General features: G+C 39.0%; 1 protein-coding gene across 1 annotated transcript; it reads right to left on the bottom strand.

Annotated features, from left to right (window-relative positions):
• Positions 1–1,959: 1,959 nt before the first annotated feature.
• Positions 1,960–23,220, bottom strand: NEK3 (NIMA related kinase 3). The gene is made up of 13 exons (XM_083357049.1): positions 23,025–23,220; positions 21,504–21,597; positions 21,250–21,347; positions 20,161–20,244; positions 18,016–18,083; positions 17,805–17,891; positions 12,492–12,546; positions 11,529–11,729; positions 9,666–9,771; positions 8,278–8,382; positions 5,573–5,707; positions 4,538–4,658; positions 1,960–2,195 (listed from the first exon to the last, which is right to left on the bottom strand). The coding sequence occupies exons 1-13, from the start codon at positions 23,139–23,141 to the stop codon at positions 2,075–2,077; spliced, it is 1,392 nt and encodes a 463-aa protein (XP_083213175.1). The 5' UTR covers positions 23,142–23,220; the 3' UTR covers positions 1,960–2,074.
• Between the last annotated feature and the right edge of the window lie 578 nt (positions 23,221–23,798).

The following is a 23,798-nucleotide window of genomic DNA, read 5'->3' as shown; positions in this document are numbered from 1 at the left end:
GCATTTACAATTCATATAAAAAGAATATAATCCCTAAAGTATAATATTCTGTATGAAATAATATGTATTTTTGTTCAATACATATTTTGGTACTTGAATGTACCCCGCCCCCCAAAAAAGAGATTTTTAGCTTTGTGCCTTTTTCACTGACATCTTTTTAGCAGATAACCATATGAACACATGAACTTTCATATGCAAGAACAATGGAAATTCAGATTTTGGGGTCACCTGTAATCATTCATATTGAATCTTGTATGTGTTGCATGCTTGAGCCTAAAAGATTTTTTTCAATTAGGTAGTTATCTTAACAAAAACAATCCCTCTCCATAACTACCGTATTACTAAAATATAAATCAAACACATATAGCAGCTTACCAATTGTGTAAAGTAATGATTTGAAACATTTTCAGACTTATACCACAAGGTTTAATACCAAGGGGCAATGTCTAATCATGAGCATCTGTGGGAGGGGATAAATAATAACATATATACAATTACACAATGCAACTTTCTTATGTACATTAAACAAATGTAGCCACTTTCTATTTGCATAACAGTAAGGTAAAGGTAAAGGTAAAGGTTCCCCCGCACATGCGTGCTAGTCGTTTCCAACTCTAGGGGCCGGTGCTCATCTCCGTTTCAAAGCCGAAGAGCCAGCGCTTGTCCGAGGACGTCTCCGTGGTCATGTGGCCGGCATGACTAGACGCCAAAGGCGCACGGAACGCTGTTACCTTCCCACCATAGTGGTCCCTATTTTTCTACTTGCATTTTTACGTGCTTTCGAACTGCTAGGTTGGCAGAAGCTGGGGCGAGTAACAGGCGCTCACTCTGTTACGCGGCACTCGGGATTTGACCCGCTAAACTGCCAACAATCTGATCGACAAGCTCAGCGTCCTAACCCACTGAGCCACCGCGTCCCTTGCATAACAGTAGGCATATGTAATTTTGACATCATGGCTTAAAGTTAACATATCTAGTCCAATTCTTTTCCATAATTCATATCCGGCATGATCAACTAGGCTGCCTAAGATGGAAAGAAATTCAAAACATCTACTGAGATCCAGTTTAAGGAAGATACATTAAGAGTCTGAAAGAGTTTGATTTTTACTAGATTAAATTTAATACATAAATTCGATGATCAGCACTAATTGAAGCTATTTTAAGGTAACTATAGTAAATTAAATAATGTATTAAATAATATATAAGTAAAACTATATGCTAATTGTAATAAATAAAATTACATACTAATTTTATTATATATTTAATAATGCAATATTTATTAACAACTGTAAGCTGCCCAGAATTTAATACAAGATGAGAAGCTATATAAATGTTTGAAATAAACAAATAAGCAGTCCTTGGAGGGATAACTACATTCTTTTGCAAAAATTCTGATAGGACACCAATGTAATGGCAGGGTTGTTTGTTTGTTGATTATGCTGCCAACATCTATCCTGCCATGAATCAACTGGCCAAGGCCTCCTTGGATTTCCTATCTAGGATAAATAGGGCTCTCCAAGCACCAGCTCCCTAACTGCATCAATGAATTAAGTTTATATAACTGAAGAATAAGAAGCAGAAATTGATGAAAGACATGGCTCCTGAAATCATACTGATGAAAGACATGGTTCCAGAAGATATCATTTTGGAAATTAGGAAGAATTGAAATGATTAATTAAAAAACAATTAAAAAACAATCAAATAAAAAGATGAGTTGTAATTAATGCTAGTATCTATTTAGATATTGCCATATTCTGACATCCAGACTCAATCTTCCCTGAAGCCTGGCCACTTTTAAGTCCACCCCTCTCAGAATGTGCTAATCCCTAGTCTGTACTCTAACATGGTATGTTTCTGATTTTGACATATTTCTGATTTTGACAGAATATTTCTATACTGAGTAAAGAATTCTATGTAAAAAAATGCTTATTTTAGTATCTCTAAGAAGAATTTAATTGCTATACCTTTTTTCATCAAAAAAATAAATAACCCAAATTAAATTTGCTTCCTCAAAGAAATATATCTGAAATCATCATGTGTCAATTAGTTTGTTGCTGCTAGTTTCTGAAATGGTTCAGCAATATTTTTGCACTGAAACTGGATTATTTATTGGTACTTCTTTCTTCAGTTCCATTGGTTTGATCATCTTTTGCAATTCAGAAATCCAGTCTGGATCGTCTTCTGCTTCAAAATCCCTATGAAAATATAAAGAATAATTAAGTGGAGGAAAGGGAAATTATCATTTAAAGAAATTCATAAGTACTAAATACATGTATTTTCCGATTAGAAACCCTCGGGACTCCCCAAAGGTAATTTTACCATTAAAATTATTCTATATTTTCTGTACAATCTGTTCTGTTGTCCGTTACAGTCAAAATGCATATAGAATACTGCAGAGGTCTTCAAACTCGGCCCTTTTATGACTCATGGACTTCAACTCCCAGAATTTCTCAGCCAGGCATGCTGGCTGAGGAATTCTGGGAGTTGAAGTCCATGAGTCATAAAAGGGCCGAGTTTGAAGACCTCTGGAATAATGTATGTGCTTGAAAGACAGAGGTTATTTTTCTCTGGGAAAAGTTTTAAATGTCTGAAACAAATATTTATGTTCTCTGTTTAATTCTGCCTATTTGATCAGATACTTTTCTGTGCTAGAAGGCTCCTTAAAAATACAGAATAGTAAATATGTAGCAACAATGTATTCTTACATAAAAGGCAGATATGAGTTCAAATGTCATGCACTGTATGGTATATATACCATACACTGTATGGTATATCACTTATGATGATTTGCATTTTTCATTTTTTAAGAGAGGCTATAATTTCATGAAATTCATGTATCATAAAATTTAAGATCCAGAATTTGTTCTGCATATAACTTATTATAGTATAGAATAATAGTTAATAATAGTTTGACTGAAGCTTGTAATATTGAGAAGGGCACAAGGCAAGGGTGTCCGTTATCGCCTTTGCTATTTGTCTTAACATTGGAGATATTATTGATAAAAATACGGAACTCGGAAAGAATTAAGGGTATACAAATTAGAGATCAGGATTATAGATTGAGAGCGTTCGCAGATGATCTGGTTGTTACGGTGACCCAGCCGGAGAACTCTGTTGTGGACCTGATGGAGATAATAATGCAATATGGGAAGGTTTCTGGATTTAAAGTTAATGCACAAAAAACTAAAATTCTGGCCAAAAATATGATAGCATCGCAAAAGGCCCTTTTAGAAGGATTAACTGGATTTGAGATTGTCAAGAGGGTCAAATATTTGGGGGTGTTTTTGTCACCCTCTAATACAAAGTTATATAAAAATAACTATGAAAGATTATGGGGAAAAATTCAAAAAGAAATGGGGAGCTGGGAAAAATTGCAACTGTCTTTGCTGGGGCGAATTGCAGCAGTGAAAATGAATGTCCTGCCTAAATTTTTATTCTTATTTCAAATGATACCGGTTCTTAAGAAAGATTCTAATTTGGAGGAATGGCAGCGAAGTATCAACAAATTTGTCTGGGCAGGGAAAAGGCCACGAGTTAAACTTAAGATTATGCAGGACACTCGTGAAAGAGGTGGTCTTAAAATGCCCAATCTTAAATTATATTATGAAGCTGCTGCGTTAGCAGGAATAAGTGATTGGATCAATTTGACACAAGAGAGATTATTAAATCTTGAGGGCCACGACTTGTTGTTTGGCTGGCATGCATATTTGTTGATAAGAAGGTAGATAATGTGTTTAAAGTGCATATTTTAAGACAGGCATTGTTGAGAGTTTGGAAGAAGTATAGACATAAGCTAGATTGTAAGATACCATTGTGGGAAATCCCAAAACACGCAATAGAAAATATAAATGTTGGTTTTAAACATGATGTGACTACGTATAAGGAGATTTTAAGCCTGGAAAGAAATGTTTGGTGTCTGAAACCGTACAGCCTCTTGCGAGATGAGAAGATTATTCAAACTTGGTTTCAATATACTCAGCTACGGGCCAGGTGGAAAGAAGATCAGAAAACTGGTTTTACAATGACTGATGAAAATCTGATAAAGCAAATTAGAAATCAGGGTCCAGCACATATCAAACGGATATATCTTGCATTGATAGAAATTGACTCAGAAACAGAACTGGTTAAAGATTGTATGATAAAATGGGCTCAAAATATCCAAGAAGTTATTACAATGGACACGTGGGAAAAGATTTGGGTGAGGAACGTAAAATTTACACAAGCTCAAAATTTAAGAGAGAACTTTTATAAAATGTTTTATAGGGAAAATGTATTTTAAAACTTTTCAATTAAAAAAAACTTATTATAGTATACCTGCTCCTAAACTGAATTAGGAATGTATCACACTGAGTGACAAGACTTCTGCTGATTGAAACAGAATTGGGGAGCAAAGGGGGAGGAGAGATCTCAAAGTAGATAAATACAACCCAAAAATGGTATAACGCTACAACTGGTTTTTTTTATGAGACACGTTTGCATTGAAGAAAAATAGAAAAGCATTCCAACAATTAGTTTTTCAAACTGTATTTCAACATACGTGTCTTCTTCATCTGATCTAGGTTCAAATCTCTCTGTATCCTCCATACAAGTTTCACCATCTGGTTCATCCGATGCGCTGTTCTCTCCTGTAAGTGGTCCTCTCAGTAGGTCACCTGAGGCTTTAATATTTAAAAATCAATGCAAATGTTCATGGTTATTTCCATTCAGACATTTTAAAAATCAGTAAGAAAATCCATAAAACTGTATCTTGCTCCCTTATTTTTTCACGTAGCACTTCAACGCAACCTGCCAATTCCCACTATTTCCTCGTCCACCAGCAATCCGACTCCCTATTCTCATCAGGAGAAACCAATGAGCAAATGAAAAGAAACCATCAAACAAGCACTCTATTGCTAAGGTAACCCTCCCGCATCCCTTCTTTACATCTCCCATCCAGAGCAGCTATAATCCCCATTGCCTGCACAAACCATATTAAAACCACCAGCTAACTCCAGGTCCCACCGAGACTCAGCACCAAGGTTTAATCACATCTTTATCCTAAAAAACTTCAGAAGGTAGTGACAGCAGGTAGACCAGTTCATTCTGGAACAGCAGGCAAAAGATTGTTCGTTGTTGCTGCAGCCAAGAAAAGTGGTCTTCTGCAGCTCTGCTATAATTGACAAACTACCTAACAACGACTCTCTGGGCAGCATTCAAGAATAGTTGACAGGTCACTCTTCTGCTGCTCCACTGTGGCCACATTTACTGTTTTCCACCACTTTTTGCTGCCACCATTATAACCTCTATTTGCCATTTTGGAGAAGAGCATTCAGTACAGTTATAAGACCAGCCACCCCAGTTCAGCTGAAATGTTGAAAGACGGTTCCACCTTCCCACTGATGGTGCCATCCAGAGAATTCAAAGCTGAAATTCACAGCAACTGTGCTGGTTCACTGAAGCTTCAGAAAGTCTAATTTCATTTTTGTAAGACCTTCCCAATCACCAAATCATGAACATCACATGCTAAAAGCACCTATTCTAAGAACACCAAAATGGACCTCACTATGATGAGGAGAAAAAAAAAAGGATTTACCTGCTTTGCAGATTGTGTATGTCTTAAAAGCTAAGGTTACATCAGCCTTATGAAGAATATTCATCAAAGTTTGTGAAGGTTCCTTATTCCATTGTTTACGTGTGATGTTTTCATCATATTTTCTCACACAGCCACCTAATTAAAAGGACAGACATAGGGATTACTGGAGAAATTGTCCTTTTTCCTATCTCAAACTATGGAACTTCAAATAACCACCTTAAACTATTGCCAGAAAGCTTCCAAAAAGAATGTTATAATACTACATACCATAAATAAGATCACAAAAAATGAAACTCTTTCTTTTTAATAAGTAATTCCCATTTTGGTCGTGGACAAGCAGAACTACGTTCAACTTATTTAGGTACTGTATGTTTAGTGAACCATCCCAAGGTATAGGTAAGAAAGCATGCTTATCTTTTGAGTGAAAGTACACTTTAACTGACCCATTGTGGGCACAATTAATTCACTATCCTAAATTCATTGTTCTAAAACACATGCTTTAGCATCTTTCAAATTAAATACACATTAGTATATCTAACAGAAAGATTTTGAGTATGGAAAATCCGAGGACTGTATGTCATCCCAATCTGACAAAAACCAACCACCCCAAAATGAAATAAATCAACGTATGATGCAGCTCTATGCCATCGATGTTGAAACTGCAGTTCTAAATGTACAACTGCTGTATGTAACCATGTTTTCTTACTATTCACTTTCAATCACAAATGTTTGAAAAGCCTAAATGGGCTCTTGGATAATGCAGAGCAGACATGTCAAACTCACTACGTCACGTGATGTCGCGCAACGTATCGGGAGAGTTTTGCCATTGCTGGCAATGGGGTGGACACGGCTTCCACATGATGCGTCCGGCCCACGGGCCGGCAGTTTGACACCTGATGTAGAGTATCCAAATAGACTCACCTTTTAATGGTTAGTGCTGAACCTCCAAGAGACAACATGGCTTGTGGTGAGATAGTCAACCTAAATAATCATTAAGGCCTCGTTTGTAACATATCTCTTAAGGAATCCCAGTTCAAGATTTTTACCGACAGAGAATGACCTGTCTCTGCCCTGTCTACTGTCCACAGTATATATATCATCAAAAAAGGGTAACAACCAAACAATCTCAGTTGAGAATGAATCCAAGCTTTCTGAACCCTTTGGGAATTACCATTTCTACCCTACTCTTGGTTTCTGTCCTCCCAAAAAGATGCCAAAAGTAGCAGATAAGTTGGGAACAAATGACAATAAACCAAGCAAATTCCAAACCCACCTAGATTTGGGAAGACAGCATCAACTTAAAACTGATATGGTTTTCTGGAGTTAATTTCTAGTACCATTCCCACCATTCTGATGTCTGGTATCATTCTCCCAAATCAGGGCAAAAACTGTTTCCAGGTAAATTAGTAAAACATTCTGGGCAACCTAAATAGGGCTCGCAACTTGGGAGTCCTCCTAGATTCACGGCTTACCCTGGAAGACCATATAGTAGCCGTGACTAGGGGGGCTTTCGCCCAGGTTCGCCTGGTGCGCCAGTTGCGGCCCTATCTGGACCGGGATGCCCTGTGTACGGTCACTCATGCGCTCGTGACCTCTCGCCTGGACTACTGCAATGCTCTTTACATGGGGCTTCCCTTGAAGACCACTCGGAGGCTCCAACTGGTACAGAATACGGCCGCGAGAGTTGTCTTGGGAGTTTCCCGGTACTCCCATGTTACACCTTTGCTCCGCGAGCTACATTGGTTACCAGTTGTCTTCCGGGTGAGATTCAAGGTTTTGGTTATGATCTTCAAGTCCTTACATGGCATGGGTCCGGGGTACCTCGAGGACCACCTGCTGCCGGCGTCAACTCCCCTCCGCCCTGTGCGTTCCCACAGAGGGGGCCTCCTCAGGGTGCCTCCGGTCAGGGAATGTCGACTGGTGGCCCCCAGGGGGAGGGCCTTCTCTGTGGGCGCTCCGGCGCTATGGAACCAACTGCCGGTTGAGCTCCGGATGGCATCGGACCTTCGCTCCTTCCGGCGCGGTCTGAAGACCCACTTATTTGAACTAGCTGGTCTAGCCTGATGGGGAACGTTAGGGTTTTTAATGGGTCTTTTATTGTTATTGTAATTTTTAATTGGGCACTTGTTTAATTCCTTTTTAATTTTTGTATTGTTATTTATATATGCCCTGTTAACCGCCCTGAGTCCTTCGGGAGAAGGGCGGTATACAAATTTAATAAAAGTAAAGTAAAAGTAAAAGTAAAGTAAATGGAAAATTATCTAATTAATCAAACAAAACTCTTTTCTCCTTCTGGTTTCCCTGCACTCCTTCAAAACAATATCCCTTTCTCACAGCTTTTTAAAATACTTTAGAGAGAGATCTGGGATTCTTCACCCACAGGCTTGTGGAACCTTTTTCTCTTTCTACATGGTGCACTGACATAAAAAAAATATGCAAGTCAAAAATGGTAATTCCAGGAGAGCTTGGCTGAAGATGTCTGAAATTTTGCCTATGAGGCAAACTCACTCACTACTTCATCTGTGTTTTCATTCTATGCAGAGAATGGAGCCCTGCCAGTTTATCATTCAACATCCAACTGGTTCTTCTCACACCTCTTTGTCTCTTACACAAGCTGAGATTATTGGGGAAGGATTAGGGGAGAATACCGTCTTTAAAATGGCAAATAATGTATAATAGGCAAATAAATATGCATATTATCTTACCTGTGTCCTCCTTGTTTGCAATACTGGAAGAAAGTAAAGGTGCATTTTCTAAAATTTTGATCACTGTGCTGGATCCTCCTTTTTCCCATTTTTTTCTATGAAGTTCTGGAAAAAAACAGTACAGTACAGTATTTGGGAAAACATTTTAAAGAAAGGAAAATTTTGTAGAATCCTCAAATATTCTCTACCTCCAAACAATCAGTATAGTATTTTGTATTGCTGAAATGTGATTAGGCCCTTGAAAAAGAATGCTTTTGTGGAAAGAACAGTGACTCTTTCATATTAACCCTTATTTCCTACCAACCTGCAGAGGTACCTCCAGCATCCTATTTGTGGACCCCCAGGAACCAGTATCGTGCCACTGACTGGAAAAAAAATGGTCAAATTTTGTGGTGTAATTTTAGCCATATCTGAGGTAAGATTAAGACTGATAATGATAGCACTGTCTCCCTCTCCTGTTTCTGCCTTTAAAATCTAAAGCACAAAAAGGGTCAACAAATACTGGAAAAGGGCCAAAAATATGACAATTTGTGATGGCATTCAGGAGGCTAATTTGTGGCCCTAACACTGTAGAAATTGTTGTTATCTGCACTAAATGTTTGAGACTTTGAAAAATGTATTGGGAAAGAACAGATATCTTCAGAAAGTAGGTAAGAAATTCTTGTTGAGTGATCTTTTGCTCACACAATTCAGATTTTATCTTCTATAACCCTGTCCCCATAATAAAAAGCTTTTAAACATTAAAATATACTTAAAGTAAGAAAGTAAAGAACTTTAAGGTAAAGGTTTTTGAAAAAATCTCCACTATGATATACATAGTAAGTAAAGGTAAAGGTTCCCCCGCACATGCGTGCTAGTCGTTTCCGACTCTAGGGGCCGGTGCTCATCTCCGTTTCAAAGCCAAAGAGCCAGCGCTTGTCCAAGGACGTCTCCGTGGTCATGTGGCCGGCATGACTAGACGCCAAAGGCGCACGGAACGCTGTTACCTTCCCACCGTAGTGGTCCCTATTTTTCTACTTGCATTTTTACGTGCTTTCGAACTGCTAGGTTGGCAGAAGCTGGGACGAGTAACAGGCGCTCACTCTGTTACGCGGCACTCGGGATTCGACCCGCCAAACTGCCGACCTTCTGATCGACAAGCTCAGCGTCCTAACCCACTGAGCCATCGCGTCCCTATGATATACATACCAATCTGGTAATCTGTTGTTTATTGTTAGAAAGTGTAATCCTACTCAGAAGCAACTCTCACTGAATTCTGATGAAATGCTCCTAGGGCTGCATTGTCAGAGAAGCTTTAATCATCTACACAGGTGTAAGCCACACAGCCTTATGAAAACTAATTCCACATCACGGTCCCCAAATAGATAGTTTCTAAATTCAACATGTACCTTTTTGATCCATGCTTGTTTTCTTCAGTTCCATTTCACTGAAGCTCTTGGAGATGGCTTCTGTTTCTGAACAACTATTCTTGCTTCCCGCATACGTACCACCCTCCTTCATAAGATGAAGATATTATTATTAACTGAACAACCTGAATACAAGTTGGGGGTCATGCTATGTTCAGTATTATATGAGTAAGCATCCATTTACATAAAAAGACTTTCCTGTGCTGTTATGTTCCCTCCACATAGGGCCACTATATTTGCTCAGGAGGATCCTTAAAACTCTTGAGCAGATGTAAAAACTGCATATGAGTAAGACAAAAGAAAAATCTATCTGTTCTCTCAGGAAAATTAGGAAAGAAAAACCTGTTCTGTTGGAAAAAAGTGAGTCATTTAAATACATTCCTTTTTTATCAGGAAAAGAAACACATTTCTGAATGCCAACTATTCAGTAATTAAATTGTATGCTATCAAGCATGAAAAAAAAGAGTATTGATCTCAAATGCCAAGTGAAATTCACTGTTAAAATTTGAGAAAATGAAGTCTCAGAAGAGACTCCTGAGCACTGTTGGGGGAAGAGCCTTGGTGGAGCAGTGGGCTAATGCCTCCTTAAGTAACACCAGCTGCCTGCAATTAGTGCAGGTTCGAGTCCCACCAGGCTCAAGGTTGACTCAGCCTTCCATCCTTCCGAGGTAGGTAAAATGAGGACCCAGATTGTTGGGGGCAATTAAGCTGACTTTGTAATAATGCCGCTTGGGGGGTGTATGAAAGCCCTAATAAGCAGGCATATACATAGAATGAAGGCTACTGCTAAGCTTGTAAGCCGCCCTGAGTCTTCGGAGAAGGGCGGGATATAAATGGAATTTAAAAAAAAAAAGACAAAGAGCAAATGCAAATATTCAGGATTATGCTATGGTGATAGAATGCTGAAACATCAGTATTTCTCCACCCTTATTTTATATGCCAATAGTGATCTACCAGCCCAGTTTAAGATGACATGATCTTGCTGGGGAGGAATATCTGCAGGAACACTGTGAAGCAAGGATGAGAGGTCGCATACTAAGCCCCTCATTTGTGGGATGCCTCAAGCTTCGATGCACTCTTGCTTCCCATTCTACAGGAAAACCCTGGGGGGCCTCATCTGTTTGTTTGGGGACTGCTATCAATATGTGGACAATACCAGTCCACCTTGACCTTGGGCAGGCCAAGTGCTGCCATCGATGTCCTTTATTTGAAGGTGATGTGGATCTGGATGTGGAGATACAGACAGGCTCAATCTTGCCAAAAGAAAATGTCTGTGGATTTTTGTGCCCCTCTTTCTAAATTTGGAGACTTTTTAGATTGGGATTGAGTTGGACTTCCCCATTTAAAACTGTTGCGCAATCTGGAGTTATCTCACAGCTCCTGCTCAAAGAGTTCCTGAGGTGGTAGCTTTGGCCAAAAGGGCCTCAACCCAACTACAACCAGCGCACCAGAGATGCTTGTTCCTAGACTGGGAGGCTCTTCAAACAATAACCCACACACTAATCATCTCATACTTAAGACGATCGTAATCCATTCCATACGGGGCTGTCCTTGGAGACTTCATAGAACTGGTCCAGAATGCCGTGGAATGGGCAGTTTGGGGCATGTCTTGATATGACCCAAACAGCCCATTCAATTTGGAGAAGAAACTTGGAGAGAGGAACTCATACAAAGACAGTGTTTCCTTAACTCACATTTTTGGAAGGACTGTGGTAACTGTTTCTACAAAGGAAAAGCTATAGCTTTCTAAAGAGCTGTCAGTAGGGACAGCAAGTATGCCCACATGAGACATGAAGCACCGTTCCTACTTCCAACCTAAATACAATAGCATTTGTATGCTATTACCTCTGGTAATGAAGATTGTCCAATACATTTTGCCAGGCATTTTCTTGCAAGAATTGTACTAGCTGATGGACGGTACTTGGGATTCATCTTGAACATCTGCTTTATCAAATAGTGAAGTTCATAGCTATAGTGTGAAGGAAGCGGATTGTAGTATCCTTTACATATCTTAAGTATAAGATGTTTCCAACTCTTAGCTTGAAACTAAATTGAACGAATACAGGAAAAACATAGAGCTTAGTAGTATTAACATTTTTAGTTTATTAAAAACTCTACAAAAATTCATTCATATCATCTTTTCACAATTCATGTTCATGATCTAACAGTGTACACGATACACTGGAAGTAAGAATTCTATAGTCAGGAATAAAGGCAGTGCAACAGAAACCATTGATTCCTAAACTTGGGCAAACCATTGCTTCAACATCACCCAGAAGCCTTTCATAGCCTTGAGTATGAGGAAAAAGCCAAGAATTTTTATTTATTTTTAAATGAAATTAAAAGTTACTTTATTGAGACTCTACTTTTTGGAGCACAGACCTATGCAGCACATAAGCTTTAAAAGCTGTTCCTGCAATTAGGCAGGTATTTTCTGGTATTTGATTTCATTCTTCTCTACAATTAAAAATAACCTAGGTCTTTCAGATCAATGAGATTTCTGCTCAAAAACATTCTGAATATGGGATTTAATATCCGGGGAGTTAAGATTTGTTTTCATCTCTGATATGAAAGCTGACACCTATGATATGCTGTATTTTTTGCTTTTTAATCTCATTTTTTTCTTTACACATTTACTATGTGGCCTATAGGGCCAATTATTAGTGTCGTTAGATTGAGCTATATTATATTGTTCTATACACATTCTAGTATGTATGTGTCACAAAATTAAAGTGTTGCTCACTGGGGATAAAACACATAGGAACTGCATCTTTTCTTGGAAATAAAACAGGAAAAAAGAATACTCACAGGATGTTTTAAGGTGCACAGCTCATATAAAACACAACCCAGAGACCAAATATCACTAGAAAAGCAAGATTTAAATATATTAGCTTAAGATCACAATTAGCATGACATTTGATAAAAATAAGTTATGAGGGGTTTTTTCCCTTTTTTGTTCCTAAAGTGCTGCATGAGGAATAAAAGATTGCCGGCGGATAACACCCAGGGGGAGGGCCTTCTGTGTGGGCGCGCCTGCCCTTTGGAACCAGCTGCCCGTTGAGCTTAGGACTGGCCCCGACCTTCGCTCATTTCGCCGGGACCTGAAGACCTGGCTCTTTGAGCTTTCCGGCCCAGGCTGAGAGTTTTAATTAGGGTTTTATATTTCTACTTCAGGGACTGAATTTAATCATTTTTAATTGTTTTTTAATTTTTGTATTGATGTTTTAAACACCTTGTAAACCGCCCTGAGTCCTATGGGAAAAGGGCGGTATATAAATCTAATAAAATCTAAAAAATCTAAATCTAAAAATAACCATGTCAGATAGAATGTCGGATACTGCAAAACCATGAGGCAGTGCTTCATAATTGTTGTAATCACCATAAAAGTTTAACATAATAAAATAAAGAATTGTAGGAACCAGGGGTAGCTGAAAGGGCGGTATATAAATGCAAATAAATAACTTTCTCCCCTTTGAACTATAATGAGGAGAAACTGGAAGAGAGAAGCAATAAAAGCCTTGTGAAGCAGAAAACAGAACAAAATGTTAAATAGGCTCTTGAACCCAACCAATTGTTAGGTCTCTTTTTCTCCAATAGCAAATCTACATATTGAAATTAAAATGCAACTAGACATGATGACAAATGAGCTCAAGCTTATTCTGCCGGCAGAATAAGTGAGCTATGGCAGAATAAGTGAGCTACTTTAAAGGACAGCATGGGGAAGGTGAAGAGAAAATCTTATCTTGCTCAAGTTTCTTAGGTAAAGGTTCCCCTGCACATGCATGCTAGTCGTTTCCAACTCCGTGGTCATGTGGCCGGCATAACTAGACGCCAAAGGCGCACGGAACACTGTTACCTTCCACCGTAGTGGTCCCTATTTTTCTACTTGCATTTTTTACGTGCTTTCGAACTGCTAGGTTGGCAGAAGCTGGGACGAGTAACAGGCGCTCACTCTGCTATGCGGCACTCGGGATTCGACCCGGCAAACTGCCAAACTTCTGATTGACAAGCTCAGCGTCCTAACCCACTGAGCCACCGCGTCCCTATTCAAGTTTATTACCGTATTTCCCGGCGTATAAGACAACTGGGCGTATAAGACGACCCTCTACATTTCCTGTTAAATTATAGGGTTTGGGCTATACTCGCCGTATAAGACTACCCCTCTTCCAACGCACACCAAATAAAAATTAAAAAAACATCAGATTTGATTTTAATATGGTAATTTTAATTCAAATGCTTATGACATGCAGGTACTTAGTAGGAAAACTGTCACTTATAAACATAAGGCTGTTTGTCATCAAACATGTAAACATAAAACAGTGCAAGTGGATTAAACTTAATAATAAATTAATAATAATAATAATAATAATAATAATAATAATAATAATAATAATAAGAAGAAGAAGAAGAAGAAGAAGAAGAAGAAGAAGTTGGAAAGGACCTTGGAGGTCATCTAGTGCAACCCCCTGCTAAGGCAGGAAACCCTATACCATTTCAGACAAATGGCTGTCCAGTCTCTTCTTAAAAACTTCCAGTGTTGGAGCATTCACCACTTCTGGAGGCAGGTTGTTCCACTGGTTAATTGTTCTAACTGTCAGGAAGTTTCTCCTTAGTTCTAGGTTGCTTATCTCCTTGACTAGTTTCCATCCATTGCTTCTTGTCCTGCTTTCAGGTGCTTTGGAGAATAGCTTGGCTCCCTCTTCTTTGTGGCAGCCCCTGAGATATTGGATCACTGCTATCATGTCACCCCTCACCCTTCTCTTCGTTAAACTACACATACCCAATTCCAGTAACCTTTCCTATTTTCCTAATTCACTTTTTCACTTTTCCTAATTCACTCTAAAGCTTTCCCTGCGCAGAGCCTTACGTAACACCAGCTGCCTGCAATTAGTGCAGGTTCTCATCCCACCAGGCTCAAGGTTGACTCAGCCTTCCATCTTTCCGAGGTAGGTAAAATGAGGACTCAGATTGTTGGGAGCAATAAGCTGACTTTGTAATAATGCTGCTTATGGGGGGGGGGTGTGAAAGCTCTAATAAGCAGGTATATACATAGAATGAAGGCTATTGCTAAGCACATTGATTTGTGCTTTAAATTGTAAGCCGCCCTGAGTCTTCGGAGAAGGGCGGGATATAAATGGGATTTTTTAAAAAAAGACCAAATGGGAGATCCGCTCCAGGTTTTCCAGCCAGCCCGCCCAGTTCCTGAGTCAAATGTGTCCTTAGAGCTAAGCAGCTGCTCTGGCTACGGCATTCCCCACCTGCCTTTCAAGTTGCTCTTGCACTCCCCACCTGCCTACAGCTGCTCTTCAACTTTAGAAGGAAAGACGCCCAGACCCCAGCCTGTAAAAAATCACAGACTGCAGCTTCTACTCCAATTGGTCCCTCTTTCCCTGCGCAGACTAAATGGAAGATCCGCTCCAGGTTTTCCAGCCAGCCCTGTCCCTAAAGTTTCAGCACCCGGAGTATAAGACGACCCCTGACTTTTGAGAAGATTTTCATGGGTTAAAAAGTCGTCTTATACACCGGAAACTACGGTACTAGAAGATAAATTTCCCTTGGTTACTATTACTACTCTTTTCAATATCAAAGTTCATTCTGAGTGAGACTAAGCTTATTTTTTTTTCAGAAGTAGCATCATTCCTTCTAAGTTTATTTGGGAGGGATGAATAAGTATAATTGTAATATTTGCTGCCAGCATTCCAAATAGTAACCTTTTAGTTATTGTATTGTAATTTTCTCCTGTGCTATTGATTCTTTTACAGGCAGCCTAGTCCTTAAATGTAGGAAAGGAAGATTGCTATTATATCAATTAATTAATTAATTCTCTTATTTAGAAGATCACTTGATTATGATCACTTGGTGAAATCAAATCAAACCTGTTATGGTCACGGATTAAAAGGTTATACAATAATGTAACAAAAGTTAATAGATGGAATGAAAAGCTCAAATACGGTATGTATTTTCTGGCCTATAAGACAACTGGGCATATAAGACGACCTCCGACTTTTGAGAAGATTTTCAAGATTTTTCATCTTATATGCCGGAAAATACGGGTACATGCCAGTTGCCAAGTGTCCGACACAAGCCCGATTCAGCCCCGTCTGATGCAGATGGTGCAAAGCCGCCCTTTTGAAGCCTAAAGGGGCTTTTCCTTCCACCCACCCTTTGGAATACATGCAAGAGCTGCGTTCACACGACGCACTCTTCCAGGCCTGACTCTGCAAACGGCACACCAGAAGCCGCAACCACCATGGGAACTCCGAGTCCCTGCCTTTCGGCAGCCTGCACAGCCGAGCGTGATCCAGCTTTGAGAGCGCATTTGCAGACGGAGCAGCCGCCGCGTCTGGAGTCAAGCCCCGCCCGGGAGGCAGTCGGCCAGGCGGGCCCGGAAGATGCGCTGGACAGCCGGGCTTGGGGCGGCCATGCCGAGGCTGGCTGGCGAGGGCCGCTGCGTGGTCTGCGGTCGAGAGGGGCGCCAGGCCACCAAGTACCGCTGTCCAGGCTGCCGGGAGAGAGAGTGGGTAGCAGGGCGCGCTCTGCTTATGCTCAGATGCCGCTTGGGCGAGGGGCTTCCTGCCGCTCCCAGGGTCTGGCGTTTGCAAGGGGGAGGGGAAGGGGCTTAGAGGCTCTTGGGGGTGGGAAGGGAGGGTCACGTTGGAGGAGGCACTGGACTAAGGAGGCTTGAAGTTGCTTTGCAAGAACGGGGGCGCTCAATTGATTTATGTACTATTTTCCGGCGTATAAGACAACTGGGCATATAAGATGACCCCCGACTTTTGAGATTTTCATGGGTTAAAAAGTCATCTTATATGCTGGAAAATACGGTACTAAAGACAGGAGTTCCTACTTATGAGCTATAAACATGGACTTAGTAATTTAAACTGGTTCAAAATTGAGAAAGGAGTCCGGCAAGGCTGTATACTGTCGCCCTGCCTATTTAACTTATATGCAGAGCACATCATGAGAAAGGCAGGGCTAGATGAATCAAAAGTTGGGTTGAAACTTAACATTAAGAAAACCAAGATCATGGCATCCGGCCCTCTCAATTCCTGGCAAATAGATGGGGAAGAAATGGAGGTAGTGACAGATTTTATTTTCCTGGGCTCCAAGATCACCGCAGATGGGGACTGTAGCCAAGAAAAAGACGCTTGCTCCTGGGGAGGAAAGCCATGGCAAATCTAGATAGCACACTAAAAAGCAGAGACATCACCCTGCCAACAAAAGTGTGTATAGTCAAGGCTATGGTCTTCCCAGTTGCAATGTATGGCAGTGAAAGTTGGACCATATAAAAGGCTGAGCGCCAAAGAATTGAGGCCTTTGAACTGTGGTGCTGGAGAAGATTCCTGCGAGTCCCTTGGACTGCAAGGCGATCAAACCGGTCAGTCCTAGAGGAGATCAACCCTGACTGCTCTTTAGAAGGCCAGATCCTGAAGTTGAAACTCAAATACTTTGGCCACCTAATGAGAAGGAAGGACTCACTGGAGAAGAACCTAATGCTGGGAAAGATTGAGGGCAATAGAAGAATGGGACGACAGAGAATGAGGTGGCTGGATGGAGTCAATGAAGCAGTAGGCGTGAGCTTAAATGGACTCCAGAAGATGGTAGAGGACAGGAAGGCCTGGAGGAACGTTGTCCATAGGATAGCGATGGGTCGGACACAACTTTGCAGCTAACAACAACAGTAATTTAAACAACATATTAAAAATCAGACAGTCCAACAGGATCTGTCTGTCCACCCAAGAACACTTTCTTGAGCAGTCAGGCCCCACTTCACATAAGCAAGTTATTTATATAACTGTTTATAAATTTCGGAGGGCACTAACTCTAACATGCTGTTTCGATCTTCCCAGACTTGAGGTTATTAAAACCTGCCTTATGAAATTATCTTTTGCATGGAATACATTCCCCTTACATTATTTAAAAATATTTTAAAGAAAATTCTTTTTTTAGTTTGATCAGTTATTCCTTGCCACAACTGCATAAAAATATTTAGTTCTGAATCATGTTTGTAAATTGAGTAATGTTCTCAAATTGTGAACACTAAATACAATTTTTCCATTAGTTCTTCAACATTACAGAGTTTTAATATCAGTACTCTTATAGACTTCAATTAATTTTTACCTTTTATTGTTGTATGGCACATTCTCCCAAATTTCTGGAGGCACATAGTAAGGGGTTCCTACATATGAACAAGCAAATGCCATGGGGCTAGTCCAAAAACAAATATAAATGTTAGTGATGAACAGATGAATATTCCAACAGCAGCCAACTATTAAGATATTTTTTTAAAAAGTCAAAAAAGATTTCTAGACACAACTTGACATATACTTGCCTTTTAAGAAGAACTGCAGATCCAAAGTCTCCCAGTTTTATTTTCCCGTTTTGTGTGAGAAATACATTCTATATTATGAAACAGAAATAAAACAGACAGATTTCACTCCTTGTATTACCATCTGTGTTTATAGCATCAGCCTTATTTAATAGTATATACCATGTTTAATTCCATGTTCTAGTTTAGGAATCATTAATAAATATAATCAATACATTTCATTATTTTGGTTCATCACTCAGTCAGATGTTTAGCCTGGATTTCATATTTTTATCCACCTACTGAGTCCCTTTCAAGGCCCTTGGGTAGGCAGATATTATTGCTTGATACTGTTAAAGGTATCGTTGCAGAATATAAGCTGTTCCAAGTGAAGCTGCCTATTGCAATTGACTGATAGTTATCTTTGTCAATGCCAGTGGCTCCAAATGTTTTGGGATTACATCCAAGTTGCCTTTGCTTTCTTCTTACTATTACCATTATATCAAAATATTAATCATGATGTCCCAACTCGGCTTAAACAGAAATCTCCCTTAGTAAATTACCTTAAAGGAATTAACTTATTTCAATGATGAGTCTGACACAAATGGAATTCAAGTAATCTCTGTACTTATGTCATTGGCTAAAGCATGTGCCTCCATTTAACTGTGAGCATAGACTCAAATAATATGGTAATGATGGGCTATTCTGGAGGTTGGGGGCACATTTAGAATTTTGAGATGATGTTTAGGGAGCGTACTGAATGAATGGTTGCTTCTAGTGTAGGAAAGCCACCCCCCAGAATAAAATATTCTTTATAACTAATATTAAAAAGAGGCAGAACAGAGAAGAGGAGAAACATCTTAAAGGCAGAAAGCAGTCCCAGTCTTCCTGCTATAAGTAAACAGCCTCAAGCAGTAACCTGAAGAGGCTAGTCCAGTGATGGCGAACCTTTTAGACACCAAGTGCCCAAACTGCAACCAAAAACCCACTTGTGTATTGTCGGGTGCCGGGTGGGCGTGGCCCATTGGGTAGGGGTGGCCAATTGGGTGAGCATGGCTACGGTAGTAACGGCAGACTGGGTGGGACTAAAAAGTTCAATCAATCAATTCCAACTTTGCGAGAACATTTTTTCCCCCGTGAGAAGTTGAAATTGATTGATTGATTGAACCTTTTTTTTTTTTGCACACAATGGCGGAGGCCTAAAGCGAAAAGGTTTTATAAAACCCAGCTGAAGCCTAGGACTGGGGCAACAGCGCATGCGCCTACAGAGACAGCTCTGCATGCCACCTGTGGCACGCATACCATTAGGTTCACCACCACGGGCCAAGTCTTTAGGATGGATAGTGCTAGGTCACTCTATTCATAAACAAAGAGCAGGCAGAAACTTTGAATAGGCAACACCATAGGCAAGGAGCTGAAACTGACAAGATTAGCTCAGACAAATAAAACACCCAGGATTTGCATTTCCCCTTTTGCCTGTAAAGCCAGCTATGACCCCTACTTGACCCCATAGGAATCTGGCAACAGCCATTAAAATATTAAAGGACATATGTATAAAATGTATAGAATGTATAAAAGCCCACCTACTCTCAACCCTATTTTGTCATCCACCCCAGACACATGCTGCAGTCACTGTTGTTTCTGGCTACTAAATTTCCAAAAAAACCTTGCAGCCTGCCTTCAATCCATTTTTCCAGCATCTTTCTCCCGGCTTGGAACAGGACCAGATTTTACTTCCAACACTAGAACATCTGCCAGAGTGTATATTACCAGTAATAACACACTCATTTATCAGAAAGCAACCAACTCTCTGCACTATTATACAAACTGGAATTTAATGGGGCATAGATCAACCTGATATTAAAGGTTTATGCCTTGATATGCAGTAGGAAAGCTACTGATTTATTTCAATTAACATAATACTTTATTTAAGATCAGTCAATAAGGGAGTCCAGTGAGCATGAATAGAGTTGGAACATACCGGTACCCTGTCATTGGTACGTGAGTAGTTTGATGAAGAAAAAGAATACATATAAATATGTGTACATAGTTAAAGTAATACTAAACTGAAATTTATAGTAGAGATAGTTTTATCGTTTTCAGCTTTCTAAAAAGAAAGGTGCCTGGTAGTAATTTTATAATAAAATCTACTGAGGAGATTCCAATGACCTTTGATTTGATGTCTCTGTGCAATATTCGTTTCTCATGAATATGATTTACACCCAAACACATCTGTGCAAACCATTTAAGTATCTGTGAGAAAGACAAAACACAGCACATGAAAATTAACTGAACTATAAAAGAAATAAAGAGCAAGTATTCTACAATTATATTGGTCAGTAACCATACAATTTGATACAATACAATATGTGAAATCAAGCAAGTACTTTAAAATATTCTATGGCTAATCTGTACTAGTACCGTGAATACTACTAATTCATTTCTTTGTTTATGTATGAACCTGAGTAATGTCAAAGAAATTTTATATTGGATTACTATGAGCTACTTGCAACATGTTCCACCATAGAAATGATACTTTACTGTATCTAAAAATGTTTAATTAAACCCTTATTCAAGTCTGAAATCAAAAGATGTCTATGTGGATACCATCTATAGGAGTTAAAGTACATTTCCAGATTCCAAAGGATGAAAACAACCCATCTTTTACAAATACAGGCATGCAATATATGTGCAATAAAACAAAAAACAAAATATAGTTTTGAAATATTCATTCCTTAAAATATTTACTTTTCAAGCAAAAATATTTATTTTCAAGTAAAAAGTTATGAATTCAGCCTGATCTGCCATGGCTGATATAAAAGATTACATAATATTGTATAAAGAAACTCTATATCAGTGACATTATAGAAGGAGAGCTGCATTTATCTGCAGAAACTAAAATTTAGGAGTATGGAACACATTTCTAGAGTAACAAATTTTATTTAATAAAGAGAACTATGGCTCTCAAAAGCATATGCCACTTAATAAAATTGGTTAGTTGGAAAAAACTGATGCAAGACTCTTGATTTTGGGCTATCAGTGGCACAATCATTATAAAGTTATCCTTTTTACTTTATGTTCTTTATATTTAGCTCCACTTTAAAAACATGTTTGGTTTACTGCTATGACTACAACAATAAATCAAGGAGTGTTAATAAAGAAGAGATATTTCTCCACAGCCTATGAATACCTCTCCCAACAGTCATCAAAATCTTCCATCTCAATTATTTAAAAATTTAAATATATTTGGATTCTTACTGTATCTTCAGGAAACAATTTCCCCTTCTGCAATTTAATCTTTTGTAGGAGATCTCCACCATCACAATATTCCATCACTATATGCAAATGTCCATCAGCTAATTTTTAAATAATTTTAAAATACATTAGTATTACATCAAGTGAAATGTATCAAACAGTAAACATCAAGATGAAAAAAACATTTGCAATTCAGCAAATTGAATAATGCAACTGTAACAACATGTAATATTAATTACTAAAATGCACTTATTTACCTTCAAAAGAGTCTGCATACATCACAATATTTGGGTGATTCATTTTAGCCAATATTATGGATTCATTCCAGGACTTTTCTATATTGGAGACAGACTAAAAATATATTACTTATAAGTAAAAAAAATCATTGTTTTATACTTTACTTATTTTATTTCATTTCTTGCTTTTGCTCATCAAAGTGGCTTAATATTTATGAATACAGTAAAATAATATTTTTAAACAACTGTAAAAGCATCCTTCAAAAGAAATTTACAATAGCAAGAAGAAGAAAAATCACAAAGAACTAATCATTCCGTTTAGTAAAGGGAATCAATCAGTGTGTAAAATTAAACAAACATTGGATAAAGAACGGGGGCAAGATTGCCACCAGAACAGAGAAAGTTAAAGAGAGCAGAGCAATTTCTTGAGGCAACAAGGTCCTCGTATTGGGCACCACTAATGCAAAAGTTGTCCTATGCTTTATCACCAACCAAACCTCTGAAGGAAATGTTAGTTGTTAAATGGGGATCAGCTAAAGGTTCCATCTCAGATGAAAGACATAAATTGTAACTATAATCCCTAGGTATCCTAGGTTTGGTTTGGGCATAATCTTAAACCAGAAATTATTAGACTAGGTTACTTCCATGATCCCTGAAAGTAGCATTCTTCAAGCAAATGTACGTGGATAAAAATATTCTTGTTGGACAAGCAATATATTATTAGTGAATAGGTGGTTCCACAGATATCTTGATCCTGAACCATAAAGAATTTTAAGGGTAGCAACAAACACTTTGAATTGCACCTGAAAGCCAACTGACTACTATTGCAATGCTCTAACTCAGGGCTTTTCAACCAGTGGTACGGGTACCACCTGTGGTACATTGGCACCTAGCAGGTGGTACGCGACCATCCTAGAAAAGTGGTAGTGGGGAAGGGGAATGATCTGAACCGGTGGCAGCACCGCACAAGCCTGAGCGAGAGATGGCTGGAGCTGCAGGGCTGTCAGGGCTCAGCGGAAGTGCCAGGATCAGCACCAGGCTGTAGCTGGAGCTCGGCGCTGATCCTGGCGCTTCTGAGCCCAGAAGAAGCGCCAATCAGCTGGAATGTTGCAGCATCTACAGGGTCTTGTGATTTACATTCAGATGCTTGGTAACGGATTCATACTTATGACGGTCACAGTGTCCCAGGGCCATGTTAAAATATAAAAATGCTCACAACAATGAAAACCTCGGACAGGAGGAAGAGCACTGCCGGGCGGACAGGCATCTTGCTCGGCTGTGGCTTGGGGGGGCACTTTTTCAATGCCATTGTAACATTGAACAGTCACTAAGCGAACTGTTGTAACTCGAGAACTACCTGTACTTCATCACTTTTTTTCTTTTTCGGTCATCAAATTTGTGACACCTTGGTTGGCAACTGGTGGTACTCGGATGTTGCCATATCCTAAAAGTGGTACAATGGGTGAAAAGGTTGAAAAGCCCTGCTCTAACTAGTGTGATTATATAGGTAAAAGAGAAGAATTTAGGGAAGGAAGTAGTTACCTTGGGAAGTCTGACTTCTTTCATTGCATATTTCTGTCTTGTGCTTTTATCCTGGACTAAGAGGACTCTACCAAACGATCCTTCCCCAAGTTCCATTAGTACACTGTAATTCTCCATGATAATCAAAATGCTTTAATTTTTGCAGGTGTCTTCAGAAAGCTCAGTATGTTCAATGCTTCCTTTCACCAGAATTTCCTAGTAACAAGGATCAAAATAATAAAAAACAAGGTTGATTATCAGTTCATCTTTTTGCTATACTCCATTTCTCTCTCTCCAAATTCAAAAGTAAAAGATTTGCAAATTATTAAAGTATTTAGGGTATATGTTTAACCAGTCATTATCCAATTTCACTATTTTTCCAATCTGCTCAATGAAGAGCTTTGGATAATTAAAATAATGCAGGTCTCCTTATTTAACCCTACACTATTTGGTTACCCTTGAATTAGAAATTAGTGGTGGCTCATAATTGGTGGTAATTGTTTGTCCAAAAATATATAAAATATAATAGGAAATGTCTTATATACCATGAACCAGAACTATCTCTAGACATCAGATTCCAAAAGGATGCATAAACAGCTATTACAGGCTACAGTGACATAAAAATGACATTATGTAAAAAAAACATTATTTTTATCAATCATATCCCAATATCTGATGCAAATACATCATTTGCCTGATGACATCATGTCATTATTTTCCTGCTTTATACTCTCATCTATGTAAGGAAATTTTAATATTACCGGTAATCAATTTCAGTGAATGATTCCAATTAAT

The sequence above is a fragment of the Vipera ursinii genome (assembly GCF_947247035.1).
Source record: "Vipera ursinii genome assembly, chromosome: 1".
Taxonomy (NCBI): domain Eukaryota; kingdom Metazoa; phylum Chordata; class Lepidosauria; order Squamata; family Viperidae; genus Vipera; species Vipera ursinii.
This window is presented reverse-complemented; position numbering and strand designations above follow the sequence as displayed.

What these genes read in the sequence shown, in the direction of transcription:
- NEK3 (XM_083357049.1), bottom strand. Translation starts at nt 23,141, where the DNA reads ATGGAGAATTACAGTGTACTAATGGAACTTGGGGAAGGATCGTTTGGT. An exon ending in TCTGCAGTTCTTCTTAAAAG is followed by an intron (nt 17,892 to 18,015) that starts GCAAGTATATGT and finishes TTTTTGGACTAG; the next exon opens with CCCCATGGCATTTGCTTGTT. An exon ending in GTGCCATACAACAATAAAAG is followed by an intron (nt 12,547 to 17,804) that starts GTAAAAATTAAT and finishes TTGCTTTTCTAG; the next exon opens with TGATATTTGGTCTCTGGGTT.